At 54.1% G+C, this 25,260-nt stretch overlaps 12 protein-coding genes across 12 annotated transcripts; 5 read left to right on the forward strand and 7 right to left on the reverse strand.

Moving 5' to 3' along the window:
- Nucleotides 1–652: 652 nt before the first annotated feature.
- MYCGRDRAFT_18721 (putative IMP1) lies at nucleotides 653–1,086 on the reverse strand (the record flags this gene model as incomplete). Its single annotated transcript, XM_003854505.1, has 2 exons — nucleotides 653–763; nucleotides 826–1,086. Coding segments are annotated over 2 exons (372 nt in total), but the record flags the coding sequence as incomplete, so codon positions are not given.
- A 396-nt stretch (nucleotides 1,087–1,482) lies between these two features.
- On the forward strand, nucleotides 1,483–3,607 carry MYCGRDRAFT_99446 (uncharacterized protein; the record flags this gene model as incomplete). Its single annotated transcript, XM_003853662.1, has 4 exons — nucleotides 1,483–2,412; nucleotides 2,499–3,068; nucleotides 3,134–3,538; nucleotides 3,596–3,607. The coding sequence occupies 2 exons, from the start codon at nucleotides 1,497–1,499 to the stop codon at nucleotides 2,759–2,761; spliced, it is 1,179 nt and encodes a 392-aa protein (XP_003853710.1).
- Nucleotides 3,608–4,887: 1,280 nt separating this feature from the next.
- Nucleotides 4,888–5,895, forward strand: MYCGRDRAFT_37720 (uncharacterized protein; the record flags this gene model as incomplete). Its single annotated transcript, XM_003853663.1, has 3 exons — nucleotides 4,888–5,002; nucleotides 5,075–5,547; nucleotides 5,653–5,895. The coding sequence occupies 3 exons, from the start codon at nucleotides 4,888–4,890 to the stop codon at nucleotides 5,893–5,895; spliced, it is 831 nt and encodes a 276-aa protein (XP_003853711.1).
- A 638-nt stretch (nucleotides 5,896–6,533) lies between these two features.
- Nucleotides 6,534–12,716, forward strand: MYCGRDRAFT_108494 (uncharacterized protein; the record flags this gene model as incomplete). Its single annotated transcript, XM_003853664.1, has 1 exon — nucleotides 6,534–12,716. The coding sequence occupies one exon, from the start codon at nucleotides 6,534–6,536 to the stop codon at nucleotides 12,705–12,707; it is 6,174 nt and encodes a 2,057-aa protein (XP_003853712.1).
- Nucleotides 12,717–13,044: 328 nt separating this feature from the next.
- On the reverse strand, nucleotides 13,045–13,563 carry MYCGRDRAFT_38865 (uncharacterized protein; the record flags this gene model as incomplete). The annotated part of the gene is made up of 3 exons (XM_003854504.1): nucleotides 13,045–13,114; nucleotides 13,172–13,329; nucleotides 13,402–13,563. 3 exons carry the CDS (start codon nucleotides 13,561–13,563, stop codon nucleotides 13,045–13,047), a joined length of 390 nt encoding a protein of 129 aa, XP_003854552.1.
- Nucleotides 13,564–13,863: 300 nt separating this feature from the next.
- MYCGRDRAFT_108495 (uncharacterized protein) lies at nucleotides 13,864–15,920 on the reverse strand (the record flags this gene model as incomplete). Its single annotated transcript, XM_003854503.1, has 2 exons — nucleotides 13,864–15,559; nucleotides 15,850–15,920. 2 exons carry the CDS (start codon nucleotides 15,918–15,920, stop codon nucleotides 13,864–13,866), a joined length of 1,767 nt encoding a protein of 588 aa, XP_003854551.1.
- A 380-nt stretch (nucleotides 15,921–16,300) lies between these two features.
- On the forward strand, nucleotides 16,301–17,423 carry MYCGRDRAFT_103615 (uncharacterized protein; the record flags this gene model as incomplete). Its single annotated transcript, XM_003853665.1, has 1 exon — nucleotides 16,301–17,423. One exon carries the CDS (start codon nucleotides 16,349–16,351, stop codon nucleotides 17,387–17,389), a length of 1,041 nt encoding a protein of 346 aa, XP_003853713.1.
- Nucleotides 17,424–17,676: 253 nt separating this feature from the next.
- MYCGRDRAFT_38901 (uncharacterized protein) lies at nucleotides 17,677–18,080 on the reverse strand (the record flags this gene model as incomplete). Its single annotated transcript, XM_003854502.1, has 3 exons — nucleotides 17,677–17,775; nucleotides 17,835–17,915; nucleotides 18,003–18,080. 3 exons carry the CDS (start codon nucleotides 18,078–18,080, stop codon nucleotides 17,677–17,679), a joined length of 258 nt encoding a protein of 85 aa, XP_003854550.1.
- A 553-nt stretch (nucleotides 18,081–18,633) lies between these two features.
- On the reverse strand, nucleotides 18,634–19,333 carry MYCGRDRAFT_91494 (uncharacterized protein; the record flags this gene model as incomplete). Its single annotated transcript, XM_003854501.1, has 3 exons — nucleotides 18,634–18,918; nucleotides 18,976–19,114; nucleotides 19,173–19,333. 3 exons carry the CDS (start codon nucleotides 19,331–19,333, stop codon nucleotides 18,634–18,636), a joined length of 585 nt encoding a protein of 194 aa, XP_003854549.1.
- Nucleotides 19,334–19,818: 485 nt separating this feature from the next.
- Nucleotides 19,819–20,670, forward strand: MYCGRDRAFT_16155 (uncharacterized protein; the record flags this gene model as incomplete). The annotated part of the gene is made up of 1 exon (XM_003853666.1): nucleotides 19,819–20,670. A coding segment is annotated over one exon (852 nt), but the record flags the coding sequence as incomplete, so codon positions are not given.
- A 39-nt stretch (nucleotides 20,671–20,709) lies between these two features.
- Nucleotides 20,710–21,762, reverse strand: MYCGRDRAFT_103617 (uncharacterized protein; the record flags this gene model as incomplete). Its single annotated transcript, XM_003854500.1, has 1 exon — nucleotides 20,710–21,762. A coding segment is annotated over one exon (277 nt), but the record flags the coding sequence as incomplete, so codon positions are not given.
- A 297-nt stretch (nucleotides 21,763–22,059) lies between these two features.
- Nucleotides 22,060–25,215, reverse strand: MYCGRDRAFT_69500 (uncharacterized protein; the record flags this gene model as incomplete). Its single annotated transcript, XM_003854499.1, has 2 exons — nucleotides 22,060–24,189; nucleotides 24,301–25,215. The coding sequence occupies 2 exons, from the start codon at nucleotides 25,213–25,215 to the stop codon at nucleotides 22,060–22,062; spliced, it is 3,045 nt and encodes a 1,014-aa protein (XP_003854547.1).
- Between the last annotated feature and the right edge of the window lie 45 nt (nucleotides 25,216–25,260).

The raw sequence follows: 25,260 nt of genomic DNA on the forward strand, positions 1-25,260 counted from the left end.
AAGCGTCGTATTTGGCATGTCTGATAGACTCGACCGGCAAGCAGCCTTTTCGGTAGGCACAGCTCGTCGTAAATGGGCGTCTCAAATTGAAGAAGGTGAAGGCCTCTATCATTCGAAACCACGGCTTTCTTTGTTGACGTACGCCTCCGGCAGACCGTCGAAATGTCGTCCGGTCCCTCGTTCACCTCGACCACTTGTGGCGGGTCAAAAGACTGACTGGCCTCAGGGTCGAAAGAGGTCAAAGTACTGTGCAGCGTACCGTCGTTCGCGATGGCCGGCCCTGTGGACGTGTTGGTTTTGACCAACATTTGCAAACAGATCCACCACGCTCCGGCAAGATCTGACAATCGCTCTCGCGTTCTTGCGCTGTGATCCGATGGAAGGAAAGATGGTTTGTGCTCCCCAAGTTTTTCCAAACGAGATCAAAGGACGAGTGGACGAACGAGACAGGATCCGGTGACGGGAGCTTTCACGGGATAGCGTGGTGGCTGGAACGCAGCTCTAGTCATGATGAGCTCGAGCAGCAAAGTCCATACGTCCTCGATCGGTCGTGGTCACCAGGCCGGCATGGCACTCAAACATCGTCCTCAATAGCAGGCTTGAATCCGTCGAATCGTACCAGCTCGGGCAGACTCCACCTCTCAAAGCTGACCTTTGCCGTGACCTTTCCATTAATCAACGCCATGGGCAAAGGACCGAACATTCGAGAGTCCCGCGAATGAGGCAAATTGTCCCCCACTACCCAGCAGTGTCCTTCTGGAATCTATGTTCATTGTCAACACCTTGCCCTCTTCAACAAGCTATTTACCCTCGGTTGCTGCGCACCTGTATCATAGCATCGCTCTTATCGGGCGAGTTCATAAGCACAAAGTCACCGCTCAATGCAATGACCCGCTTGATCGCCCGTCCCTCCTTGACCGGGTGGTCGAAGCTAACAAGATCTCCTGGGATTACGCCTCTTCCTCTTCTGTAGTATTTGCTGATGAAGACCCATTCGCCGGAGCTGTAGATTGTAGGCAGCATCGACACGCCGTAGCAATCTACGAAGGTGTAGAAGTATCCTGTGATAACATGGAACGCCAGAAAACCGATGAGACCGCGCTTGACGAAGGCAGGGACTCGGTTCAACCAGATCTGGGAGAGCGTGGGACTTTTCGATGCGCCTGGGATGCCGACATTGTGGCTCGAGTGCGATGTGTTGACAGGTTTACGCGATGCGTTGCGGACTGGCTGGAGCAAGGAATGCTTCGGTCGAATGGTGACGAAACGCCGGAGACTCCATCTCAGCATGTCGATGCTGATGTCGGCGGTCCTCGTTGATGTCTCGATTCGAAGACGTCTCGTCCACCGATCCCTTGTGAGCCCTGCATGAAGTGGAGCTTCAGCGGAGCTGAGTCCGGCGCGCAATCGAAAAACTTACTGGAACTTCGCGATTTCTTTCTGACATTCTTCAAACCGAGCAACTTGACATTTCACATTGACATCACACCACAATCATGCCGAAGAATCTGAAGCTCAAGGAGGCTCTCAATCGGCACAAGGGCGTCGACCACAAGCTAGAGCGCCAAAAGAAATTGCAGAAAGAGGCGGAGAAGAAGAAGCGTTCGAAGAAGGGCAGCAGCGTCGAAGTGGAAGATCTGGAAACTGCAGCGGAGCAAGAGGAGGACATCCAAGCAGCAAATCTCGCCACCAGCCCTGCCGAGCGGAGACGGGAGAAAAAATCGGCGAAGAAGGCGGAGAAAGCACAACAAACAATTGGCGAGGCCGATGGCTGGGAGACCGATGACAGTGAAGCTGGAGAAGAGGACGAGGGTGGTGTTGGATTAGGCGCCATGGAGGATGAGTCGGACTCAGATTCGGAAGAGGACTTTCAAAACGGCAATGCGGAAGACGACGAGGAGGACATACCACTTTCGGACATCGAATCGTTGGCATCAGAGGATCGAGGAGATGTCATTCCGCACCAGCGATTGACAATCAACAACACCGCGGCGCTCCAGCGATCGCTCAAAGCTTTTGCGCTACCTTCAAGCCTCCCGTTCTCCGCTACACAATCAGTAACATCCGCCGAGCCTGTCCAAATCGCAGATGTGGAAGACGACCTCAATCGAGAGCTTGCATTCTACCGACAATCACTCGATGCTGTCACCGAGGCGCGAGCGAAGCTGAAGAAAGAGGGCGTTCCGTTCACACGACCGACGGACTACTTTGCGGAAATGGTGAAGTCCGAGGAGCAGATGGGCAAGGTCCGGTCGAAGCTGCTCGACGAGACTGCGAGGAAGAAGGCCAGTGCAGATGCCAGACGGCAGCGAGATCTCAAGAAATTTGGAAAAGCTGTGCAGGTTGCGAAACTTCAGGAACGGCAGAAAGAAACCTCAAAGACGCTGGACCGGATTCAAACCCTCAAGCGCAGTAAGTTTGGTCTGGGAACTGTCACTTGACTCCCCTCGGCTAACAATTTATAGAACGTCAGGGCGCAGACCTTACTGCGAATGAAGCGGATACGTTCGACGTCGCTGTTGAGGACGCTGCGACTACCGCCGCCTCGGACCGTGCGACGCGGAGAGCGAAGGGCGCGGCGGACGGGGAGAAGGGCAGGAAACGTCAAAAAAAGGATGAGAAGTTTGGCTTTGGCGGACGGAAAAAGTGGGCAAAGTCGAACGACGCAAAGTCGACGGGCGACCTCAGCGGCTACTCCGTCAAAAAGATGAAGGGCGGAGGCAAACCCAGGCCGGGGAAGAGTAAGCGCACGCGGGCTTGAGAAGTGATGAGCGCCGTCAGGTGTGCCCGTCATGTGAGTGTGAGTGTACTTACTTACTTCGCTGTTCTGTTTGGCACGGTCACCAGCGCCGGAAGTGAAATTCACATGCGCCCAACCTGCGCGATGCTTCAGCCTCCTTACTCACTTTACCGTACACCCCTATCACAAGACAACTCCCACGGGACCTCGCCAGGTATCACTTTTGTCCCCTCGCTGACCTTATATCTGCCTTTCACATCCTCTTCAACCATCCCTCATACAACATCTTCGTTCGCAGGATTTGCCAACATGGGTGCTCGGGATATGGGTATGTTCAAGCGTGACTTCGATCTCGACCTCTCTCAGGACATCATTTCTGACGCTGACTTGAAGCAGCTCGAGCCAAAGCTTCGTGAATGACTCGAGACTACTCACTCCGGACACGTCGAATCCCAACGGGCCGCCGGAAAGGAAGATAGACCTCTCAAATGCCACTGCGTGGAAGAGATGGAGTTCATCTACTCATCGCTTCGCCCCTACGAGAACAAAGACTTGGTTCGCCATCATCTCGAAACCCCAGACAGCCCTGATGGGTCCATGTCGCGCGCCACCAGCTTGGTCGAGAAGTACAGAACCGAGCTAAAGAGCGGCAACGACATCCGCGGGGCATGGGGCCCAGGCTACAAACTGATCCTGTTGGGCGTGTGCTACATGGAGCTGGGCATGGTACTTCCTGCTGGATTGCGAGACACCATGCGGCGTATCTACAGAGTGGTCGGGCTCATGCGAGATGCTCTGGTACGTATCACCTTCCCCGGTGATGGTGCAAGCAACTGACACCTCTGCTCGCTCTAGAAACAAGTCGAGCACGCGCTTCGAGACTACGTGGACGGCGAAGAGTACAGACTTGAGCAATACGAGACAACCGAAGCGGACAAGATCTATCCAGGCTCCATCATGATGAACGTCCCAAGTGCCGGAGGCTTGTTTGGGCCCGACGCTTTCAAGCCGCGGACCAAGGAGGGAGATGCGCGCAAGAAGCGTGAGTTGCAGCAGCTGGATATCCCAGACGAAGACAAGGTCTGCGAGGCTTGCGGGGCGGAGAAGCGCGAGGACGGGGCAACCTTGCTGGCCTGCGGACGTTGCAAGCAGGTGAAGTACTGCGGAAAGGTCTGTCAGAAGGCACGATTCAAGGCACACAAGGTCGTTTGCGGAAAGTAGAGGCGATGCAAGTGTCACTGGAGCGTGCAACAACGCTGGACGGCGGATCTCGAGCACGAATCTCAAGCACGGTGGCGAGGACGCTGCATCCAGGGGTGGGTCGCTATACATATAAGAAGCGTGGTTTCCGGAGACCATCGACGAATAATCCGCAATGCCACAAGAAAGGTGAATAGCGATCTCTCTGTCTCCGTCCTCCTGCTTTCTTGGAACACACTTCAAGCCTCCGGATCTAAGCGGTGCATTGCATTCTGAATGGCCACGACGGCAATACCCCCTGTAGAGACGCTCTCCGTGACAGATCCCTACTTTGTGACACGAGAGATGGGATGGTTGCCTTACTGCCAGGTCTCTGTGCCCATTGTGAGCCTGTTCTACTAAGTTACAGATACCTTTATTAGCATACCTGGTACTATAGCCAGACGCCTCAATAGCATGTTCTGCCCCTTTAACCGGGCGTCTCATTGACATGTCCTGCTAGCTTACATGTACGCCTAATTGGCATGTGCTGTCAACTTATCTGTACCCTTTCCAGCACGTCCTGCTAAGTTACCTGGACCTCCTATTTTCATGTCCTGCTGTTTGAGTTGGATGCCGTAATAGCATGTACCGCTAGGTTATCTGTCAATGTTGTTAGCATGTCCAGCTAAGTTACCTGCATGGTTATATGGGACGGTTAGGTTTTGTCTGGTGTGGCTGCCGCCTTGGACGCGCGCGAAGCGCGTTTGCCTTCATCTTCGTCTCCGTTCCTTCGCTTTTCCAGACCACCACCTCACCTTCACCATCAAGACCCATCTCACTTCCGACGCCGCCGCACAACATCACTGTCTCCATCGCATCCGCACGGTCGCTATCTCGTCGTGTCAACGATTCTCCCGCGATCTTCGACCACCCTTCATCAAGCAAGAACGCTCTCCACAATCACAATGGGCGCCTGGGCACTCACGCTCTTCTCGTGCGATTACGACCTAAACCTCGTCGCGGAGTTCGACGATCAAGCTGGCCTCACTGAACTCGAACTAGCGGCCGGAGGCAAGGACCGTTCGAAGACCTCACCAGCCGAGCAGCGCCAGGCCGATCTGGAGAGGATTCGTCGTGGTGAAGACATGCAAGGCTATACCGTCCATAGCTTCCCTCGCCCACCACATGCCTGCGACGATGAGATCAGATACTCCCTCTACGCAAAGCTGTGCTCCGACCCGGAGAAGGTGCGCCAGTACCTGGACTCTGGAGTCATTGGCCGGATGATGGATCAATATGGTCGTGAGCTGGTCGAAGCGAACAAATTCTGGCAGACCGACGCATACGGACCAGGATACCAGCTCATCATTTTGGGCTGCTGCGCCATGACACTGGGCGCTCACTTGAGCCAACAAGATCGAGACCTCATGCAGGCGCACTGCGGATCCGTGCACCTCATGCGGCACGCCGTCAAGCAAGTCCAAGCAGCGCTTGACCCGGATGAGGGCTATGTCAACGGGGTTCCATGGGACTTCATGACCACGTCACTCGACACGGCCGACGATGAAGACCTACTCTTCCCGGGTACTGGATTAAGCAACTGCATGGCACCGGACCATGGCCGGGTCCCGACAGAAATGGCTGCGTGGCGCGAGGCGTGCACTGGGCTCATTGCTCAGGGAGGAATCCACCGGGAGGGCATGACGGCTGCTCAGATTGCAAAGACGAAGGCAAACCTCGCGTTCAATCCATGCAAGGGGCAAGACAAAGAGCCCGTGGCATCTCAAAAGGCTGCCGGTTATATGAGGTATTTTCCGGATGGGCTCTGCAGCTTCTGTGGCTGTAGAAAGGGCGAGGATTCGGAAGCACTCTTGGTGTGCAGCAGGTGCAAGAGCCAGCGGTACTGCGGCAAAGACTGTCAGAAAATGGCGTGGAGGTATCACAAGAAGGAGTGCCGAGTGTCGAAGGCCTAAGAAATGATGGAGACAGTGGCATGGATGATGACGAGCCTGGAAGAGCAAGGTACCTCCTGTTGACTGCCGGTTGAGTCCGAGCAGCCGCCATGGTACGGATCCTTGCAAAGGACAACCTTTGATAGATTTTGTGAAGCATCCTACTACTGTATCATGTCGATGATCGGCTACATTCTCAATACATCTCAAGTTCGGATCATGGACGTTTCGGATCGTGCAGCTTCCCGAAACGCCAACGCATGTCGCTGGGCTGAACTTTCCGTCACAATTCCGTGTTGACAGACGTCACTTGCAAAGCAACAAAGGCCTCATTTGACCAGGTACCTGAACTTGTGCCGACTCCGTTGACGACTCGACGATGCTTTGTCGTATATGCAGTATCGGTCTACAAAAGTCACTGAGATGCGACTGCCCAGGTAGGTTCAACTGGCCTCTACGCGACGAAACCGTTTCCTCTTTTGCTTCCGGCGCCGTCGTCATAGACCGGGAGTCCTCGACTCAGTGTTTACGGACCCAAAAAGCACAGAGCTTCACGCAATTCGCGGTCCAGAACCATCTGTGTTGCTGACCACACGCGGTCTTCTCAGGCCTAACAATGGCGATAGCAACGTGACCTTGGAAATGGTCAGTCGCGAATCATGTCCAGCGATAGTACCTTCCTGCCCTTCGGCACCAGCTCCATCCACACCTGGAGACACATTCCCTCACGACCGTCGAGTCGACGTTCCAGTAGCCGAGCTCGCAGCGATGCAACGGAGCGACCGGATCGTTCAGCATTCATTAGCCCATCACTCAGCCACGAAATCGATTATATCAAAACACTGATCGGCCGCTCACAAGAAGCTCCTCCATTACCTCCAGCAGGAATCCTGACTGCTCAAGTCTTCCGGCAACCCACACCGACGATTTCTACTGTCACCCAAGGGCAAATCTACCTCGAGCTCGACCAGCTGAAACGACGAATACGACAAGAGCTGGACTCGCAGCAACGACATCCACTCATTAGGAGGACTTCGCAGATCGACCCCGGCCAGGAGTCTGAGGGATCCGATCTCGAAGACAATGTGCTGGATGAGAGAGAGGAGGAGCTGGAGAAGGCCAGAGACGATGTTGCGCTCGTGAGACAGCGCCTAGACGGGCTTCTGGAACGGGCGGAGGCTCGTGTGGACTGCTTGGCAAATGAGAAAGAGAAGCTCGAGAGTACATTGGCATGGTATCGGCATGAGCTGGACAGGTCAGAATCTGATAGACGGGGCCTGGCGCAAGCTCTAGACAAGATACGGACAGATATCAGACAGCTTAACAGCGTGTTGGAGGGAGGAGCCGACAGAAATTACGAAGAACAAAAGGAGCGATTGGCGGTACTGCAAGATGAGAAGCTGCAGGCCGATGCTGCGTATGAGAAGGCTCAGCAAGAGGTAACAGAGCTCTCAAGGGTCAACCGCGAGCTAGAAACAGCACTGGGTTCCGCGAGAGACGACCACAATAAAAGTGCTGAGCAGCTACGAATCCACGACGAGAAGCATGACTCCACGAATGCGAAGTTGAGGTCCGAAATTGTGGCGCTCGAGAAAGCTCATGGAGAAAAGGACTCCGAGATTGAATCGAGCCGCTCTATCATCCAGGAATTGCAGTCAAAGCTTTCCAAAGCAGAACGTCATTTTACGGAAACAAAGAAGGAATACGAGACGCGAATACAGGAGCTCTCGGCGCAGGTACGCCATGATAAAGAATTGTCTGAGTCAGCGCTTCGCGAAACCGACACTCTAAAGAACGAGCACGAACAAGCCATCAAGGACAGAGATAGTAGCAGAGCTCGCATCGACGAACTTCAGAACTCCCTTGACCAGTATCAGGTCAAATTGGGTGCTTCCATCTATGCGCAACAGCGCTTGGAACAACAAGTCAAAGATGACGATTTCAAGCATGAGAAGGCGATCCGGACGATGCAGGAAAGCCACGATGCAGAGCGCAAACAGCTTGAAGAATCTCTCCTCGGTATAAAAGACGGTCACTCGCAAGAGCTGGAGAACGCTCAGAGTCGCGCTGCGAATGAACTCCAGGCCGCAAAGGCACAGCATGCGGATGAGATTACTCGACTAACGGCAGGGAGCAGTAGCGAACTTGACATTGTCAACAAGGCTCACGCGAGTGCTCTCGCATCCGCTAAAGAGCTTCACAGCTCCGAGCTTGAGATTGTAAGATCGGAGCACGAGGCTCATCTGCGAACTCTCAACGAGAAGCTGGCACAAGCAGCACACGATTCGCAAGCGACTGCTTCAGCTCACGCTTCAAAGATCGAGACTCTCCGTTCCGAGTACGAGGCTCGCCTTCGGGCTCTCACCGACAAGCTTGAACAAGCCGCGAACGATTCGGAATCTGCTGCTACAGCCCACGCCTCGAAACTTGAGGCTGTTCGGATTGAGTACGAGACTCGCCTTCAGGCTCTCACCGACAAGCTTGAACAAGCAGCAGATGCTTCCAAAGCTACGGCTACAGCCCACGCCTCGGAACTTGAGAATGTCCGTTCTCAGTACGAGGCTCGTGTCCAAGCTCTTACCGACAAGCTTGAACAAGCAGCAGATGCTTCCAAAGCTACGGCTACAGCCCACGCCTCGGAACTTGAGACTGCCCGCTCTGAGCAATCATCGGCTATGGAGACATTTCGAAAGGCAGAGAATGCCTTGCAACTCCGAACCCAGTACTTGGTGGCCAAGCTGGGTGAAGCCGAGCAGCATGTTGTCAGCCTAGAAGCAACAATGTCAGATATGGACAAGTCTGGCAACACGCGTCTCGATGAGATGACCTCTCAGCTGTCTTTGCAGGCTGAGGAGTTCAGCAGGGCGAGTACTGAGCTAGCGTCCTTGCGTGAAAAGACGAACGCGCAGATTGCTGACATGGAGGCAACACATCGGAAGATGTCCGAAGAAGCTGAAAAGCGGCAACGACTGCTCGAAGCTGACCATGCCCAAGAGATCTCACGGCTTGTACAGGAACACAAATCTGCAATCGAAACCGCCCTCTCCGAGGCAGAGGAGAAGCACCGCGAGAAGGATAGCCACACAGAGGCAGAGTCGGAAGTGCGAGTTCGCAAGCTCAAAGATGGTCACGCCCTGGAATTGCAGCGACAAAGTGCCAAGCACGGGTTGTCGCTCGAGGCTGTCAAGCTTGAAGCTGACGGAGCCCATCAGGCCGCGCTTGACGTCTTGAGGAAAGATCTCATGGGCCAGCAGACGCAGCTACAGAGTGATCATCGGCAAGAGTGCACACGACTGGAGAACCTCGTGCGAACTCGGCAAGAGGAACACCAGCAGAGCATTGCCAAGATGCGACAGGATCACGAGAAGCAGGTCCTGGATATCACAACGAGGGGCTCCACAGAGTCTCAGGGTCAGATCGAGGAGCTACGCAAGATGCACGAATCAAGACTCGCCGGTCTGGAGGGTGCTCACAAGAGCGCATTAGATAATATGAGCGGGGCTCATGCCGCTGCAATGGAGAACGCCGATAGTCAGTACAAGTCCCTCGAAGCAGCGCACAAGGCTGCCCAGGATAGCCTCCAGCAGGACTCTGCCGATCAGATATCGAGGCTGAAGGAAGGACACGCCTCTGATATCTCTCAGTTGAGGGCCAGTCTTATTGATCAAACAGAAGCGGCTGAAGCCGCCGGAGCGAAATACCAGCGAGCGAACGATGAACTTGTTGCCGCACACAATGCTACATTAGCTACTCTGAAGAACGACTTCGATACCGAGAAAGGCCAAACAAGTACAAAACATGAAGCGGCCATGTCTGCTGTCCAAACAGAGCTTGACATTGCCAGACATGACGCCAAAGACATGCACTCGAAGCATCTGGAAGAGGTGCAACAACTGAAAGTCCGGCACGACATCGAGCAACAGGCCGCTCGCTCGAAGGCTCAGGAAGAGATCACTCGTCTACGCCAATCTGCGGACGATGCGGATGAAAGCCAAAATGCCATCCAGGCGAAGCACCGCACCGAACTCGAAGCCCTTGAAAGCAGCAATAGCGTTCAATTGCATGCACTGGAAGAAAAACTGGAAGCAGAGCTTGCAAAGCACTCTAACATGGCATCAGAACACGAGAGGGACTTGAAATCGATGCACGACGCTAACGCGAAATCGGATGCGCAGCGACAACAAGAGCTTGCAATGACAATCAGCCAGCTCAAGACTGAGTACGAGAAACGACTTGAAGATGCGGAAGCAAAGCACATCCAGGCACTGTCCTATCGCGAAGGCGTGTGGAATGCCAAGTTCGACGAGTTGAAGGATATGCACGCCAAGTCCACCGCAGAGGCTCTCGCGGTGTCCGCGTCTAACCTTCACGCCGTCGAGCAACGACACGCCGATGACCCTGCCGACAATTCGGAGGGTACTCTGTCAGATTCACAGGAAGGAGAGAGCGCAACGAGCACGCAGCGCGGCAATGCGGACGACAGTGCAGCGGTCAAAGTGCGACAAAGCCGGCGAGCCGAAGTGCGTAGTATGAAGCGGCGGCATCAGGATGCAATCGCGCATGTACGGTCGACTGCGCAGAAACAGTATGCCGCTCAGATCACAGAGCTAGAGGAGGCGCATCAACGAGAACTGAAGGCTGCAGAGGAACGCATTGCCGTGCTGGAGCAGTCCCGTCAACATGAGCCAGGCGGTGGTGAGGGTTCGACAGCCAAGATGCACCAAGATGAGATCTCGCGTGTGGAGCACGAGTATCAGTCGAAGGTCACAAACTTAGAACGGCAGCTGCAAGATCGGCGGACACTCCAGGGTTTCGCAGATCAAGGCGATCATCAATCAATAATTCAGGATCTCAAAGCTCGGCTGGACGCATCACTGAGGGCGCAGGCGGAAGCTGAGAAGTCACTTGTGGCACTCCGCAGACAGGACGAAGGTAGCGACAAAGGATCGAGGGAGAGACGAGGCTCGGACCCCCAATTGCACGCTTTGCAACCAGAGAACAGAAACCCGAAGAAGCAAGTGTCTTTTTCATCGTTGAATCTGCGGCGTTCGCGAGGCGGGAGCGGTAGAATCAGCCCGGTCGCTGGCAGCAGCATCGACGTGGCGTCCCTCAATATGCGTATGGCCAACATTGAAGAGGAGCGGGAAGCGTTGCGGAAGTCGCTTGCCAAAAGATCTGAAGAGAGACTTGACCTGTTGCGCCAGAATGACTTCCTTGTCAAGGAGCTGGAAGTGTCTCTCTCTCGAAGCTCGAAAGCCCAACGGCCAAGTGCTGCTGTATCCGATGCCGTAGTGCAGACCGACGATTCTACTCTCGAGGCGAAAGCAGAATTTTCGGTCCTGCACTCTGGAAGGGAAAGGGTCCGCATCCGTCCTGAAACGCCGTCAAGTCCCGTTCAAGACCAAAGCAGGGGGGACGACGGTATGATCCACATGACGAGCGAAGAGTACCTCGACAACGCCGCCTCCGAGCTATCTGGGTCGGGAAGTGTGATTAGCCACAATGAGAGCCCCTTCCAGCGCAAGATTCCCGAGCATGTGGATGGACTCCAAAAATCCAAAGACGAGCTAGCTGCAGACTACACCACCAAGATCGAGTCGCTGACGTCCAACAAGGAGAGAATGGAAGAGACACTCGAGCAGAAACAACAGGCTACCCTTGCAAAGGAGCGAGAGGAGCTTCTTGCAACCTTCGGCGCGCATGAGCATGGCGTGTTCGACCATGACATGGTCGAGCTGCCAGCATTGGAGAGCTTGCCCGCATTGGAGGGCCTGTCAGCAGCGCAAGTCATCGCTCTGCGCGCCGCAGAGCAAAAGCTCGTTGTCGACTATCACAGGCGACTCGCCAGCCGCAAATCGCAGATTGCATTGAAGCATGACTACGAGTTCCAGAGACTAACCGCCGACTACAACCGCGAGGTGGACGAGCTCCTTGACGACAGATCGAAACTGGAAGGCGACCTTTCTGTCGAGCCGTCCAAATTCGAGCGAGATCCAGATCAGATCAACAAGAGCTCGTTGACACTCGAGACAGAGCGCGGACGGGCTACTCAGCGAGATTTTTCACCGCATTCCATTGTGAGTCCGCTCCGCTCGAGTGACTCAGGCCGACCAAAAAGCCCTGCAGTGAGAAGTCCAGTGAGCCCGGCGACGACACCGGGCGCATCCAGACGCATTCGTCTAACGACTTCGCCTCCGCCATCGGACTCGCTTCCACGGTCAACGTCTAAAAGAATCGTACTTGTACCCGAGGAAGACGAAATGGGCCAGGACACGATATACCATCCCCTGAGAAGTCCCGAGAGACATGCGCCTGTTCAACAACATTCATTGATGCGAACCAAGTCACCTTCGAAGATGCAGTACCCTTCCAATAATGGACCCAAACCTCTGGCCTCCAAACCTGGTACAGGCAGCCCGGCGGGCACAGGACCTGTGTTCTCGCCCATATTGCCACTCACCTACCAACCGGGCCCTCTGCCTCCACCTGGTCGCCGCATCAGAAGTCGACCACCACGCGACTCCGCCATTGAATCGCCCGCCAAGCGCCTCTCTGCCTACGTCGAAGAAGAAGGAGGAGGAGAGAAGAAAGCTCCCGCACCGGCGAAACCTGGCCTCCTCCGCCGAGTACGAGACAAGCTTTCCATCTCTTCCGATCACTCACATCAATCTCACCACTCCAAACAAAGCGATTTTATTCCACCGAGACCTGCCACATCAGCAGCGCACATTGCGGTCATGTCATCCGCGTCGAACGAGCCGCGACCAGGCTCTGCTGCATCATGGCATGCGAAAAGAAGCGGGTCTAGGTCCGCGAGAGGCCGTCTCGGGTGAGGCTCTGTTACCTCCCACAGTCCTTGAAAGCGATTTTTTCTCACATTCGCGTCTAAAATTTGGAAGCATGGATCTATGGCCTTCTTTGTCTCTCATTTTCACTGCCAGTGAATCAAGCAGATCACGAGAAGAGAAGCAAAATTCTCATTAACTCGCACCATTTCCTAAAGTCACGCAACGAGCGGATACTGCGATCGTATTTCACGCGTATAGCTGCACATTTTTCATAGAGCGACCCTCAATACTCTTTACAGTCGACTCAAGCTACTTTCTCTACTCATAACGTTAGTTCATTCTCTGCGGCTCTCGCAAGCAAATTGGCAAGACGTGCTGGTCCTTACGGCATGACCGCGATACACTCGATCTCCACATCCGTTCCCAGAGGCAGCTGCTTCGCGGCGACGCAACTAGGTGTCAACGAGTCAGATTCGCGATCTCAATGCATCATGAGATGTCAGACTCACGTCCTGCACGGCTTGACATCACCCCAGTAAGTCTGGTAGACCTCGTTCATCGCCGCAAAGTCCTTCATGTCTGCGATAAAGACGTTGACCTTTACGACATTCTCGATTGTGGTTCCGGCGGCAGTGAGGACGGCGTCGAGATTCTTGATGACTTGGTGCTGGGACATGTCAGCATTGGCAAAGCTTCCAGATTTTCTGCATTCTGTCTTTGTGTTGGATCGTGAACTGACCGTACGTGCTCCGATGTCTCCCTCAACCATTTTGCCAGTGGCTGGATCGATCGCTACTTGCCCGGAGCAGTAGACCGTGCCATTGGCGATGATGGCTTGGTTGAGGACGCCTGCGAGCGGTGGAGGGGCGTTCTTGGTGAGGACGACTTGTTTGGCAGGCATTTTGAAGCTGATATTAAGATTGGACGGAAGATGTGGTTGATCAATACTTCAGTTGGCTGTTGCTAAGATGCTAAAATGAAGTGCTGTAGGGCGTGAGATGTGTTAGTGCGTTAAGGTTAAGATAGGCGGAGCTCGGCTTAGTCATGTGAGGCTTAGAGTGAAGAAACGTAAGTGAAGAAAACTTTTGTGAGATGCTACTGTCTAATCGCTTTTCTATGGATACAAGTCATGAGATCGCCGCTGGACAACCCCAGCATTCAAAAGGCTGCCTCCGTGCATATATCCAAGCCTGTCGTAGGCCTAGGCTTTGGCTTCGGCCTCAGCTGTCAGAGCCTTCCCTCGAGCCTGCTGAGCACGTCGAGGACGACGACGACCACCAGGTGACGCCTCAGAAACTTCGCCAACTTCTTTGCCCTCGCTAGAGTTATCGGTGGCGACTTGTTCGGATTTCTTGCTTCCCTTCGTGCCGTCCGCGGCGTCCTCCTTGCCGGCCTGCTTCGACATGGCCTTGGTCACCTTTGTAGTCTTCTGATGGTTGTCCTTTCCCTCGACATTCTGCTTAGTAGAGAGCCCAGTGTCGGCCGTCTGCCCATGTGCTGCGACTCCGCGGCCCGACCGCAGGGCACCCTTCTGCGGAACATGCTTTGTGTGGTCTCCGGTCGCCTTCGCATCCTCAAGGCCCTTTGCGTGCGCCACGCGGCGCGCCTTGAAGATCTGAGCAAGTCTCCTCTCGAAGTCCTTGTTCTCGTCCTGCGCGAGAAAGTCGTCGAACTCAGCAAGCTCGCCAGCCGTATACTCCTTCGCGCGCCAGAAGTCGTGAAAGGAATTGATGGACCTCTTGATGGCCGAGTCGTCGAGGGGAAGGAAGCGGGAGAGCTGGCGGAATGTGTTGACGTCAGGGCGGTTAGTGGTGAGGCGATTGAGGATCTCGATTCTAATGCGCTTGGGGAATGGCCGCAGATCGAAGCAGAGGGCAGTCTGATAGAGATCGATAAGATCGATCAGCTGTGCGTCTTCGAGTGAGCTTGGACCAAAGTCAAGGAGTCGTGCGCTGCCATCGGCGTCGGCGTTGTCCTTCATCCACTTGAGTGCGGACTGGACAGCTTCGAATGACGGCATCTCGGGGGCATCCAAGAACAGCCTGAGCTGCTTCCGACCCTTCGGAGCGCTAGAGTGGTCTGGAGAAGGCAGAATTTTCCCGGTCTGCACAGGTAAGGCGCCGGCCCTGGAACCCGCGGGTAGTTTTGGGCTTCCTTGGTAGCCAGAATCTCGAGGAGATTGCGGCTGATTCGAAGACTCAGCGATCGGCACTACTTGAGCTTTGGTGCTCGACTTGACAGGCCTTGGGAAAGCCTTCGCCGCCGCAATGGAGAAGCGCACGAGATCTTTGCGCGGGATCGCTTCAACAAACTCATCCGCGATGTAGACATCAACTAGCTCCGGCTTGAAGTGGCTCCGCCTCGGCATGTCGATGTGCGCAGGTTTGCCATAGCGCGACTTTGGGCCGAAGCCGATGATGACTGGCTGAGTGTCCATAGTGTCGAGGGATGTGTGAGGTCTTGGAGTCCAGTCAGGAAGTTGCCACCAAAAGGACAGCGGATCGATAGTGAGAGCTTGCGACTGATTGTGTTGTGCTCTGTATGCTGAGGCAGGCTGAAAGGTAAATGCTGTGGGATCCAGAGTGATGTCGATGAAGGATGGTTGATGAGAGTGGAACGGCGAGGAAGGTTGGTGAGTGTCGGATGTTGAGGAAGAAGAAGAGAAGAACATCGATGGTCGAAATGGTTTTGTGCTCTGCCGATTCCAATGTGGTCCGCGCGTCCGTGAATGTTGCCCGTGGGCATCTGATCGGTGCGTGATGTGCGAGTGCGGCATCTGATTGAAGTGATCTTGTGGCATCGACTCGTGCTGCGGACAATTCATGGTGATAATGTCGTTGGTATTGTCGTGAATACCGAAGCTATTCGCTGCCATGGCCCGAGTGTATGGTCTAGGCCTGGAAATGATCGCAATTCACCAGCAGTGTCGTGTGTGTGTGTATGTTGAATGCAGGTGGTCAGATCGAAGAAGGAAGGCAGACCAGTGCTCTTGACTTGACTGGTACTGTTCGTGAATTCTAGCCGGGACAGAGATGTGGGTAAATTGTTCTCCTTGGATAGAAGAAGAGATGCGACCTATGGCATATCGATCGTCACCTATACTGTACGTTATTGGGTATAGTCAGTAGAACCTTTGTTGACATGCTAACCTGAGCCTCCTAGATAAGGCATCATGGTGAGTTGTTACCATTTCTCAACAAAGAGCTTCAGCACATAGCGTTTGTCGCGCCTGGGGCATTCGATCTCCTTCCTCTGCATCCTAGCAATAAGGTCCGTGAGATCAGCGTGGAGCGTTTGACTGCAGCCCGAGATTGTTGCAGGAGCAAACACGATCTTTACATCGAGATCAGTCTCGCCCATCTGGACTCAGCTGTACGCAATCGCCCATGACCAGCAATCTCGCAAATGCATGTCGACTGCAATGCATTGGTATACACGACGTTGAGGTGTAGTTTGAGCCCGCCCCACTCGTGGACGATTGATTGGCTCAGCATCCCCCCAGTCACGGCGCGTAATGCCGAAGTTTAAGCTGCGCGCGTCTGCTAGAGAGACATTTGCTCACGGGCACTTGGATTGTACCTCATTGACCTGTAGATGACTTTGTCCTTGCGCGTGACACTCAAGCCATCTCCACCGACGGCAAACATAAGTACATCCCGCCCGCCGCCGTTCTGATTGCTCTGTGAATGCCGCCCGCCATGTCAAAATTCACACTCGCCGTTGTCGCCGGTGCCTCCGCAGCGGTTGGAGCTGCTACGACCGCAGTTCTGTACGGAGTTGGAAAGCCCAAAGAGACGACGACGACAACAACGGTCACCTCGACTTCTACCTCGCCGTCCGCCTCTCGAACATCACCTCCACCTCCTGCTCCGGTAGCACTCCCTCACGACTACACCAAACTGCCTCTCATCCCTCCAGTCGACCCCGCCGGCGTCTTCCAATATGGCTTCCCAGGTCCCGTCTCCGACATCCGCAACGCACCCTCCCTGACATCCTCCTACAACCGAACGACACGAAACCCACACTGGGTTGCCGAGCACATCACACCCGCAAGTCTGCTCATGCAGAACGGCGACCGAAGACATTCACAATTCGCAGAGGACCACACGATACCCGAAAAGTTTCGTGCGAAGCTGAAGGACTACTTCCGCTCGGGCTACGATCGTGGACATCAGGTACCCGCTGCGGATGCGAAGTGGAGTCAGGATGCCATGGACTCTACCTTTGCTCTGTCCAACATGTGTCCGCAAGTCGGCGAGGGTTTCAACAGAGACTACTGGGCACATTTGGAGGACTTCTGCAGACGTCTGACGTCTTACTACCCGTCCGTTCGCATCGTTACGGGTCCTCTCTACCTTCCCAAGCGGGACGTGGACGGCAAATGGAAGGTCTCGTACGAAGTTGTTGGGCATCCACCTAACGTCGCCGTGCCGACCCACTTCTACAAGATCATCTTCGCGGAGGACGGAAGAGCTGGTGGAGCGGTCAGTCTGGGAGCGTTTGTCCTACCGAATGATCGGATACCGAACGACAAGCCGCTGCAGGACTTCGAGGTGCCGATCGAAGCTCTGGAGCGGGCGTCAGGGCTGGAGTTTGCGAGCCTGCTGCCGGCTGCGAGGAGGAAGAAGCTGTGTCAGGAAGTCAGCTGCAGCATCATCGTGAAGCAATACGCTGAGCGTCAGCGCACGATGATGACACCTCCGCCGCAGAATCTTCCTCGACCGTAAGGCGGTCGACGATCGGCGGCTCTGGCGTGGAGCCTCGAATCTGAAGAGGTAGCAGCATAGTGATTGGCGTTGTTTGCGGCTGCTATGTTGCATTGGAGCGTGGAGTTATGATACAGATCCTCAATGCTGGCACGTCTCTGTCTTTGTGCTGCCCCAGATAATGTACAATTGCAACTCTTCTGGTCATATTGACGTCTCCTCTCTTTTGCCTGAGCTCCGTTGTGTCCGTGAACGCCTCGCAATGCTCTTTCGACGATTGTATCTATGCCTGCCCGACATTGCGCTCCTCAAAAAGGTGACTGCCCGGCCGCGGGGCCCTTCTGTATGTGACTGAGATATTGCTGGCTGACAATGTTCCAACCCTTCATGTACTTATCCATGCAAGCCTGCACAGAATCCAACGTTAGTCCCCAATATTGCAGCATAGTATTCCCAAGCTTCATACCGTGTAACATGTCGTCTCGCCCGAGCTCAATGATGTCCCCGGTTTCGGCACGCAGCGCTCGAAGCAGTGTTCGTTGACTTTCTGTTCCATCCAAGATCGTGTCAGCTTTTCGCCCTTCCTTTGTGCTTCTCCTTTTATATTCTGTTCCGTGCGCACGGGCTGACGTACGTCGACCAATTGCCGAGCATTTTGGAGAGCGGCTTGTTGGCGCACTTGTTGCATCAACTCTGACTTCGGGTCGGACATGGTTGTGGATTGGGCGTGAGGGTCGGGGCTCTGCGCTGGGTCGAGATGGATGGCGATGATATGGCCAGATCGTTTCGGTGGATTGATGAGACTCTAGGAGTACAGAACTTGTTGACGATCGATTGTAAGATAGGTAGCTTGTACTCAATCGTCGTCGTTCATGTCTCTTGTGAGGTCGTCTTTCCCGCGGCGAACATTCAAGCGAGGTTCGGCCGAGACGTGTGCACTTTCTCTCACTTCTCAGTTGCACTCTCGTCACAACCACAAAGCATGACCGTCTACTGCGGATACTCATTCGTCTACATTCATCTTGGACAGCTCTGATGCTTGTCTGACGCCCTGTTATCGACACCCTGACGAGCGATGGGAGCCTAGTTCTCTATTGCCTCTGACTTTCCTGACTTGGCTTGGTCTCTCTCCAATGCTGCAAGAGCACCACTGGTTCGTGCCGCATCAGTGCCTCTCGGTACCTGCTTGATGACGCGAGCAGGATTGCCCGCTGCGACGCTGTACGGTGGCACGTCCTATCTCCCATCAGCGCCGGTACGACATTTCAATAGCGCGTGCGGACAGCTCTCACCTTCGTAACCACGGCTCCAGCACCGATTGTCGAGCCTTTGCCGATGCGGACACCAGGAAGAACAATCACATTGCCTCCCAACCAGCAATCTTCTTCAATGTGTATTTCGCCGCCCAATTCGGGACCCGTGGTCCCACTTCGAACTTCAGGATCCAACGGATGTGTGCCGCTGTATAAAGAGACATTCGGAGCGAGCAATGTCCTCGCGCCGATGGTGACCAGGCAGGTGTCGACTATGGTCGCGTTGAAGTTGATGAACTACGTCGAGGCGATCAGGCCGGGATAAGGTCAAGTGAGGGGAGGAAAGACACTCACGACGTTCTTGCCGAGTTTCACATTGGTACCATAATCGATGTGTATTGGTGCCTCGACCCACGCATTGTCAGCGAACAGCTCCTCATCTGCTTCGTCTGTTCTTGCAGGTGCTGGCAGCTCGGTCTTGTCTCCAACGATGCTATTGTTCAATTAGCTTTGTGGAACGGATACGTTGGGCTAGGAAGTCCGTCGCTCACTCGTTCCAAAGCTCCACTTGACGCCGTCTAGTTATGTCCTCAGCATTGTTGAACCGCTTGCAGGCCTGGGAGCATCGACGCCGTCCGTTGACCAGCTCCGGGGTAAAAGCGTAGTAGAGCTCGCCACGCAGACTTCGAGCTTTGTTTTCAGACATTGACATCTTGCGAATCGACACCGGCTTTTCGAATCAGCTGAAGACTAGAATGCCTATCCCGTGTCAAAGTCTACTTGATCATAAAAATATATTTATGAACAATTCAAAGGAAGGAGGCCAAGACCCTTGAAAGCTTCGGTTCATCTCGCTCCACCTTCCTCACGCTCGCAGCTCGATCAAACAACATGTCTTTGAAGTATGGTCTGAATCTGAAGAAGAAAGCACCCGCGCCGACACGTCGAGCGATATTCGACGAAGACGGTGATGAGGATGAGGATGACATTCAGAAGAATGGAACCGAAGAGGCCGCCATAGAGGAAATCAGCACATTCGGCCGCAATGAGCCATCAAAACCTCCCAAACTTGCCGCCGGGTTGACGGTCAAGCCTCAAACGAAAGCACCACTGCCGGCTCCACCGAAGAAACTCGAAGTCGACTCAAGGCAGGACATCTCGGCTCTTCACGCAGCGAAAGCGCAGGTGAAAGCCGCAGAAGAGGTCGATGCCTCGATCTTCGACTACGACTCGTTCCACGATGCCAAGCAGTCCGTGACGGAAGCGAAACAGGAAGCGGCGCGACAAGAAGCTATTGAGCGGAAGCCGAAGTATATCAACAATCTACTTGACGCGGCCGCGCGGCGGAAACAGGATCAACAAGTCGCACGGGAGAAGTTTCTCCAGAAGGAGCGGGAAGCCGAGGGTGATGAGTTTGCGGACAAGGAGAAGTTCGTCACGAGTGCGTACAAGGAGCAGCAGGAGGAGACGCGGCGATTAGAGGAAGAGGAGAAGAGGAAGGCAGAGGAGGACGAGAAGAGGAAGAGACATACGGGAGGTGGAATGCAGGGCTTCTACAGGACGATGATGGACCAGTCAGAACGTCAACATCAAGAAGCGGTCGAAGCTGCAGAAAGAGCGGAAAAGGATGGCACAGCCAAGAACCGTGTGGAGGAGAAGAAAAAATCCGACGCGGAGCTCGCGGCAGATCTCAAAGCGAAAGGTGTCAATATCCACGTCAACGAGGAAGGTCAGATCACAGACAAGCGAGAGCTTCTCACAGCTGGTCTCAACGTCGCGCCTGCTGGTAAGTCGTCGGGTTCGAAGGGATCAGATCACCTCAAGACGTCTGCTCGAGCGAATCAATCTGCGTTCCCGTCTCGAAATGCAGGATCTCAGCAGGCTCAGAGGGAACGCCAGACGAGGATGATGGAGGAGCAGCTCGAGGCGCAGAATAAACGTGCGAGAGAGGAAGAAGAGGAAGAAAAGGCACGATTGGAGCGTGCGGCGAAGACTACCAAGACAGACAAGGACGTCAGTGACGCAAAAGCGAGGTATCTGGCGAGAAAGGCTGCAAAGGAACGCGGTGAGGGTTGAGAGTGATCATTTCGGACTGCTCTCAAATCGCCGAGCAAGCTGGCTAGCATCATCTCCAAGTATCGATACATACACGCTGTCACTTCCAGTGCATTGAAGGACGTCTCGAAAGGAGTAGGAACCGACTCGCTGGCATGTACACCTTCGATTGTCACCGCTATGTCTCCTTCGATCCTCGATTCTCATCTTACAAGCCACTTCGTTTCCCTTCGGTTTCATCAACTCATGGTTTCGTTTCTCGACCTCCGGCCGTATTTCCACCGATCGTTCCTCTCAGGCGTGACTTCAACAAACAAGTCTGACCCGGCTCATTTATCACTCCACGACTTCCTCCTGCCCTGGGAGCCTGTGCTCGTGCATAGCCCTGATGACCGCCCTCCTCCACCGCGCTCAGTAGCACAAGTTCAACAGATCTGCTCCCACATTTCCCACATTTGGATTCGAACTCTAGTTCGGAGTGGCAGTTTTCGGCGGTGTCGGATAGGCGAGCTCAGGCGTTACCATCCTCGACGGCCTGCAGTGTGGGCACATGGCCTTCGATTCGACCCGGACGGTGTGGTAGTCTTCGCAATAGAGTATCCTTGTGACGTCTTGGGTGATGTTCTTTGGGCACATGTGGGTGTGTAACGGGACATGCTTCATGCAGGTCATGAAGTGGGTGTAGATTTGGTGACACATGTTTGAATATGGTGTCGTGTTGTGTTCGGCTTGTATGGCCAATGGCAACTGGTGGCCGGTATCGTTGCAGTCGCTTGATGCGTGCGTCGCTAATATGTGAGACGCAATGGCTAGAGCCGGCCGTGAGAGATGTCCGTGATCGTTGCTGAATTTACGCAGCTTGTGGTGTAGTACTGCTTCGCGAAGGATAAAAAGATTGTGAAAGACAGCACTCGTCGATATCTTGCCGATGAAGAGCAACAGTGTAGAGCGTCCTTATTTATGTTGTGTGTGTGGTACTTTGAAGTTTGGTTCTTGTTGCTTTGCAGGATTGAGTGTTTGCGAGATTTGGGCCGAGCCGTATGCAACAAACACCGCCGATTGTCGACAACGCGTCGTGCAAACATGACTTCGCAGGATTCATGCACGAGTTTCCAGCATGAGAATTCAAGCGAGGTAAGTCTCGGGGCATTCTTGCATGGATTTCATGCTGAAAAGTTTGCACTTTCCCTTGGACTTTGGAAGAATCGTGGTTTGCTGTGCAAGCTCATGCAATCGATGCCGACGCTGTCGGCATCAACAATGCAATGGCCGAGGCTTAGACGACGGATGAATCAAGATCTCGATCGTCCACATTGCTAATGATGCCGACCTAGCAATCTCTTCTCGGTCTGTCATTTAGTGAGCTTCGACGCTCGCCAATTTTCAGGCCTCTGATGGATTGGGAGCAAGTTTTGCAGGCGGCGGACCCACCGCACCATGTCGAAGTAGCATCAACCACACGGCTTCGGCGTTCTGTTTCTCGAATGCCTGCCGGACTGTGGGCTCTTCGATACATGGTTCCATCATCTCCAGAGCGACGTCGAAAGTGTCGGGTGGTAGCGAGGCATGCCGCACCGCAGAAGTGATGGCACCCACGAGAGCATTCCATACTGCTTTTGTTCCTGCATTGGTGAGATCAACAGACTCGGATCGCAATCGTGTAATGGCCTTTTGCAAGTTCGCATGAGCTGGCGTCAGTTCCGTTGAATCTGATTTGCCTCGCGCATCATTCTTCGGTTGAACAAGTTGCAGTACTTCTTTCAACGTTGATTTATGTATGTCGATCAACGTCGGCCATACTTGGAGTAGGCGACTACGCATGAAGTCACCTGCATACTCGCACAGCAATGCGATCGTCTCGAGGGTTGAAGCCAAAACTTGAGGTTCATCGTCGTTAAGCCTGGAGACAATCTCTGGCCACAGAGTATTGATCAGTGGTAAGAATGTGTTCTCGTGGTGAGCAATGGCTGGCACCGTCGTCTTGATCAGGGTGAGCAAGGATGTCCGTAGTGATGCTGATGCGGATGGTAGAAAGTGCTGAGTGAGCTCGGAGATCTTGAAGAGAAGATTGTAAGTCTTCGGCACGGGAGGTCCGGGTTCTGGAACGTCAACAGGTCGCTCCTCGTCATTGGAATGTCCCTCCTGGTCCTCATCCTCACGCTCTTCAGAGGTGTCATCTATGCCTCCCTCATCGTTGCTGGTCCATGGTCGTTGTGGATGGAACTCCACTTTGTTGTGTTCGGAAGCTGTCCATTCAGCTTCTTCAGCGACCAAATCGTGGAGGTAGTCAGCCAGATCTGCAAGCGCCGATGGTCTCCATCCATCGTCGTTGATATCGGGCATGTCGATCTGCTTTTGTCGAGAGTTCGAAAGCAAAGGCGCTTTGACTCCTTCCTCTGCGATGACGGCCAAGACTTGGAACAGAAGCTCCACCAAAAGAGGGTATCCGTGGTAGTCCTCGAGTGCAGCAAAGATACTGCCGACGGTGTCCTCCAAGTAAGGCAGCAGGCTAGGTCCGGCCAACCGCACCATCATCAACAAGACCTGCGGAGCTTGGGGGCTCACATCAAATGCGTTCAACCTCAGAGCTACCGTATTGGTCAGATAGTCCACATTGTCCACGATCAGATCTTTGACCGATTCGTAGCCACATGACTTCGTGAAGATGTTCAGAGCAACGATGCTGTCCTGTTGGAGTTGCTGGTTGGGTGTTGCCAAGGTATGAAGGACCGGATATAGTGCATCAATAAGTTCGTAACGGAAGTCTTGACCACTAGCTTCAGCTCGCAGTGCCAACGCGCGTAATGCGAGTGACTGGAACCGCACATCTGACAACAAATCTTGCGGCGATGCGGCCAACACGTCAAGCGCAAAGGAATAGAGATCTTCCATGCACTCCTCCAGGGCGAGTGATGAGGTCTCCTCGAAATTCATCAGCCCTGCCACGTCCTTTCCTGCATTCAATCGAGCCTGTGTATGTTCCAGGAGCAGCCAGAACGTTGCAAGTTGCGTGTCGCCTTGTGCTTGGCGGAATGTCCTGGTGAGATCGGTCGCGAATGTGGCCGAGGAAGAAGAAGTGCCCATTGAATCGACTAGATGCATTACGCCAGCCATGACGTCCGCCTGTCCACGATGGGCTACAAGCGGCAGACTGAATGTGGTGCTCGTGATTTTTTCGTGGGACAAAGCAATACCCAGAGCTTGTATCGGCTGTGGATCTGACACGCCTCTTGATGGGCCTTTGGAAGATTGCAGAGTGACCACGACACTATCTCGCAGAGCATCAGACAGCATGCCGTCGATCAGAGAAGTGTCCGCACCACTTGTCACAAGTATCGCGTGCGCGATGCCAACTTGCTTCAAGCGTTGCGTTTTAGCCTGTTCATCTGAAGCCTGCATCAGCGTGGGAAGAGAGAGCAGCCAGTTCCGCAGCATGTCTTGCAGTTGACATGAAAGCTCTGGAACTGCAACGATGGCCATCTCGAGGCGAAATACGATCGAGTCTTGTCCAACCTCTGACGACAGAACAAGCAGCGTTTCCAAAGCGTCTGCCACGCAATTCGATAGCGCGTCCCTACAGTCTTTGATTACCACGAAGCAGAACTGCGCCAAAGCATCCTTCACATCCTCGCGATCGTGCGACCGAAGGCGGACGATACTTGTCACTGCTGGCTTGAGCTGTGTCGCAGCTGTCTCAAGCCACTTCGTGTCGATGATATTCGAGAAGGACTCAGTCGTGCTCTTTTGCGAGGTAGTCTTCGAACCTGGCGCTGGCAGCCCAAGAGACAGTGTCTTAGCGAAGAGGCTCCGCAGAATGTTCAACACTTCGACGAGAACCTTGTGATGCCGCCGTTGCTTTGTCTGGGGCGTGAGTACCTTTGTAAGCTTTGACACAACGCCGGGCAAGAAGCCGGCGTTGATGTCAAGAGTGGCCACGTTATCAACGAGCGAGCGGAGAGCTTCTGTTGCTGCGATCTGGCATTCTGTCGATGGCCCGTCTGTGATACCCTCTAGTATTGTGCTTATCGTTTGCCCGAGCTGAGGAATGTTCCCCTCCCTTATCATTTCTTTTCGAGCGGCAGAAGAGTGGTCAAGGACTCCAAATAGCGCACCCAAAGTCCGAAACACGCGACTCTGGAGCTCTGGCGTGGTCTCCGCAAGGGACGGCGTAGCCGGCTTCTTCTCTGCCATTAGCGTACACAGTATCAATATTTGCGCCGCTAACGGGGCCTGTACACGAGCGCGCCATCCTTGTGCGATCAATATCGCTAGACACTGGAAAGTGAGTTCCAATGACCGAATTGAAACGTTCTGGCTGTTCTTGAGCACTTGCGATAGAGGGAAGAACACATAGTCGGCGAGCTTTTCGTCCAATGAGCCGAACTTCGTGGCAACTTCAGAGAGATGTCCCTCTAAATCTCCGACTCGTCTGGTGATCTCCCTGTGGTCGACGCTGGTGGTGTTCAGGGCGAGAGCAGCCTGGCTCAAGGCGACGCATACTGGCTTGAGTCGCTGAAAGACATCGTTTCGGTCGTCCATGTCATGACCCAGAAGTGGCATTTTGGATCATCGTCGCATTTGGGC

This window comes from Zymoseptoria tritici, chromosome 3 (genome assembly GCF_000219625.1).
Source record: "Zymoseptoria tritici IPO323 chromosome 3, whole genome shotgun sequence".
NCBI classification, from domain to species: domain Eukaryota; kingdom Fungi; phylum Ascomycota; class Dothideomycetes; order Mycosphaerellales; family Mycosphaerellaceae; genus Zymoseptoria; species Zymoseptoria tritici.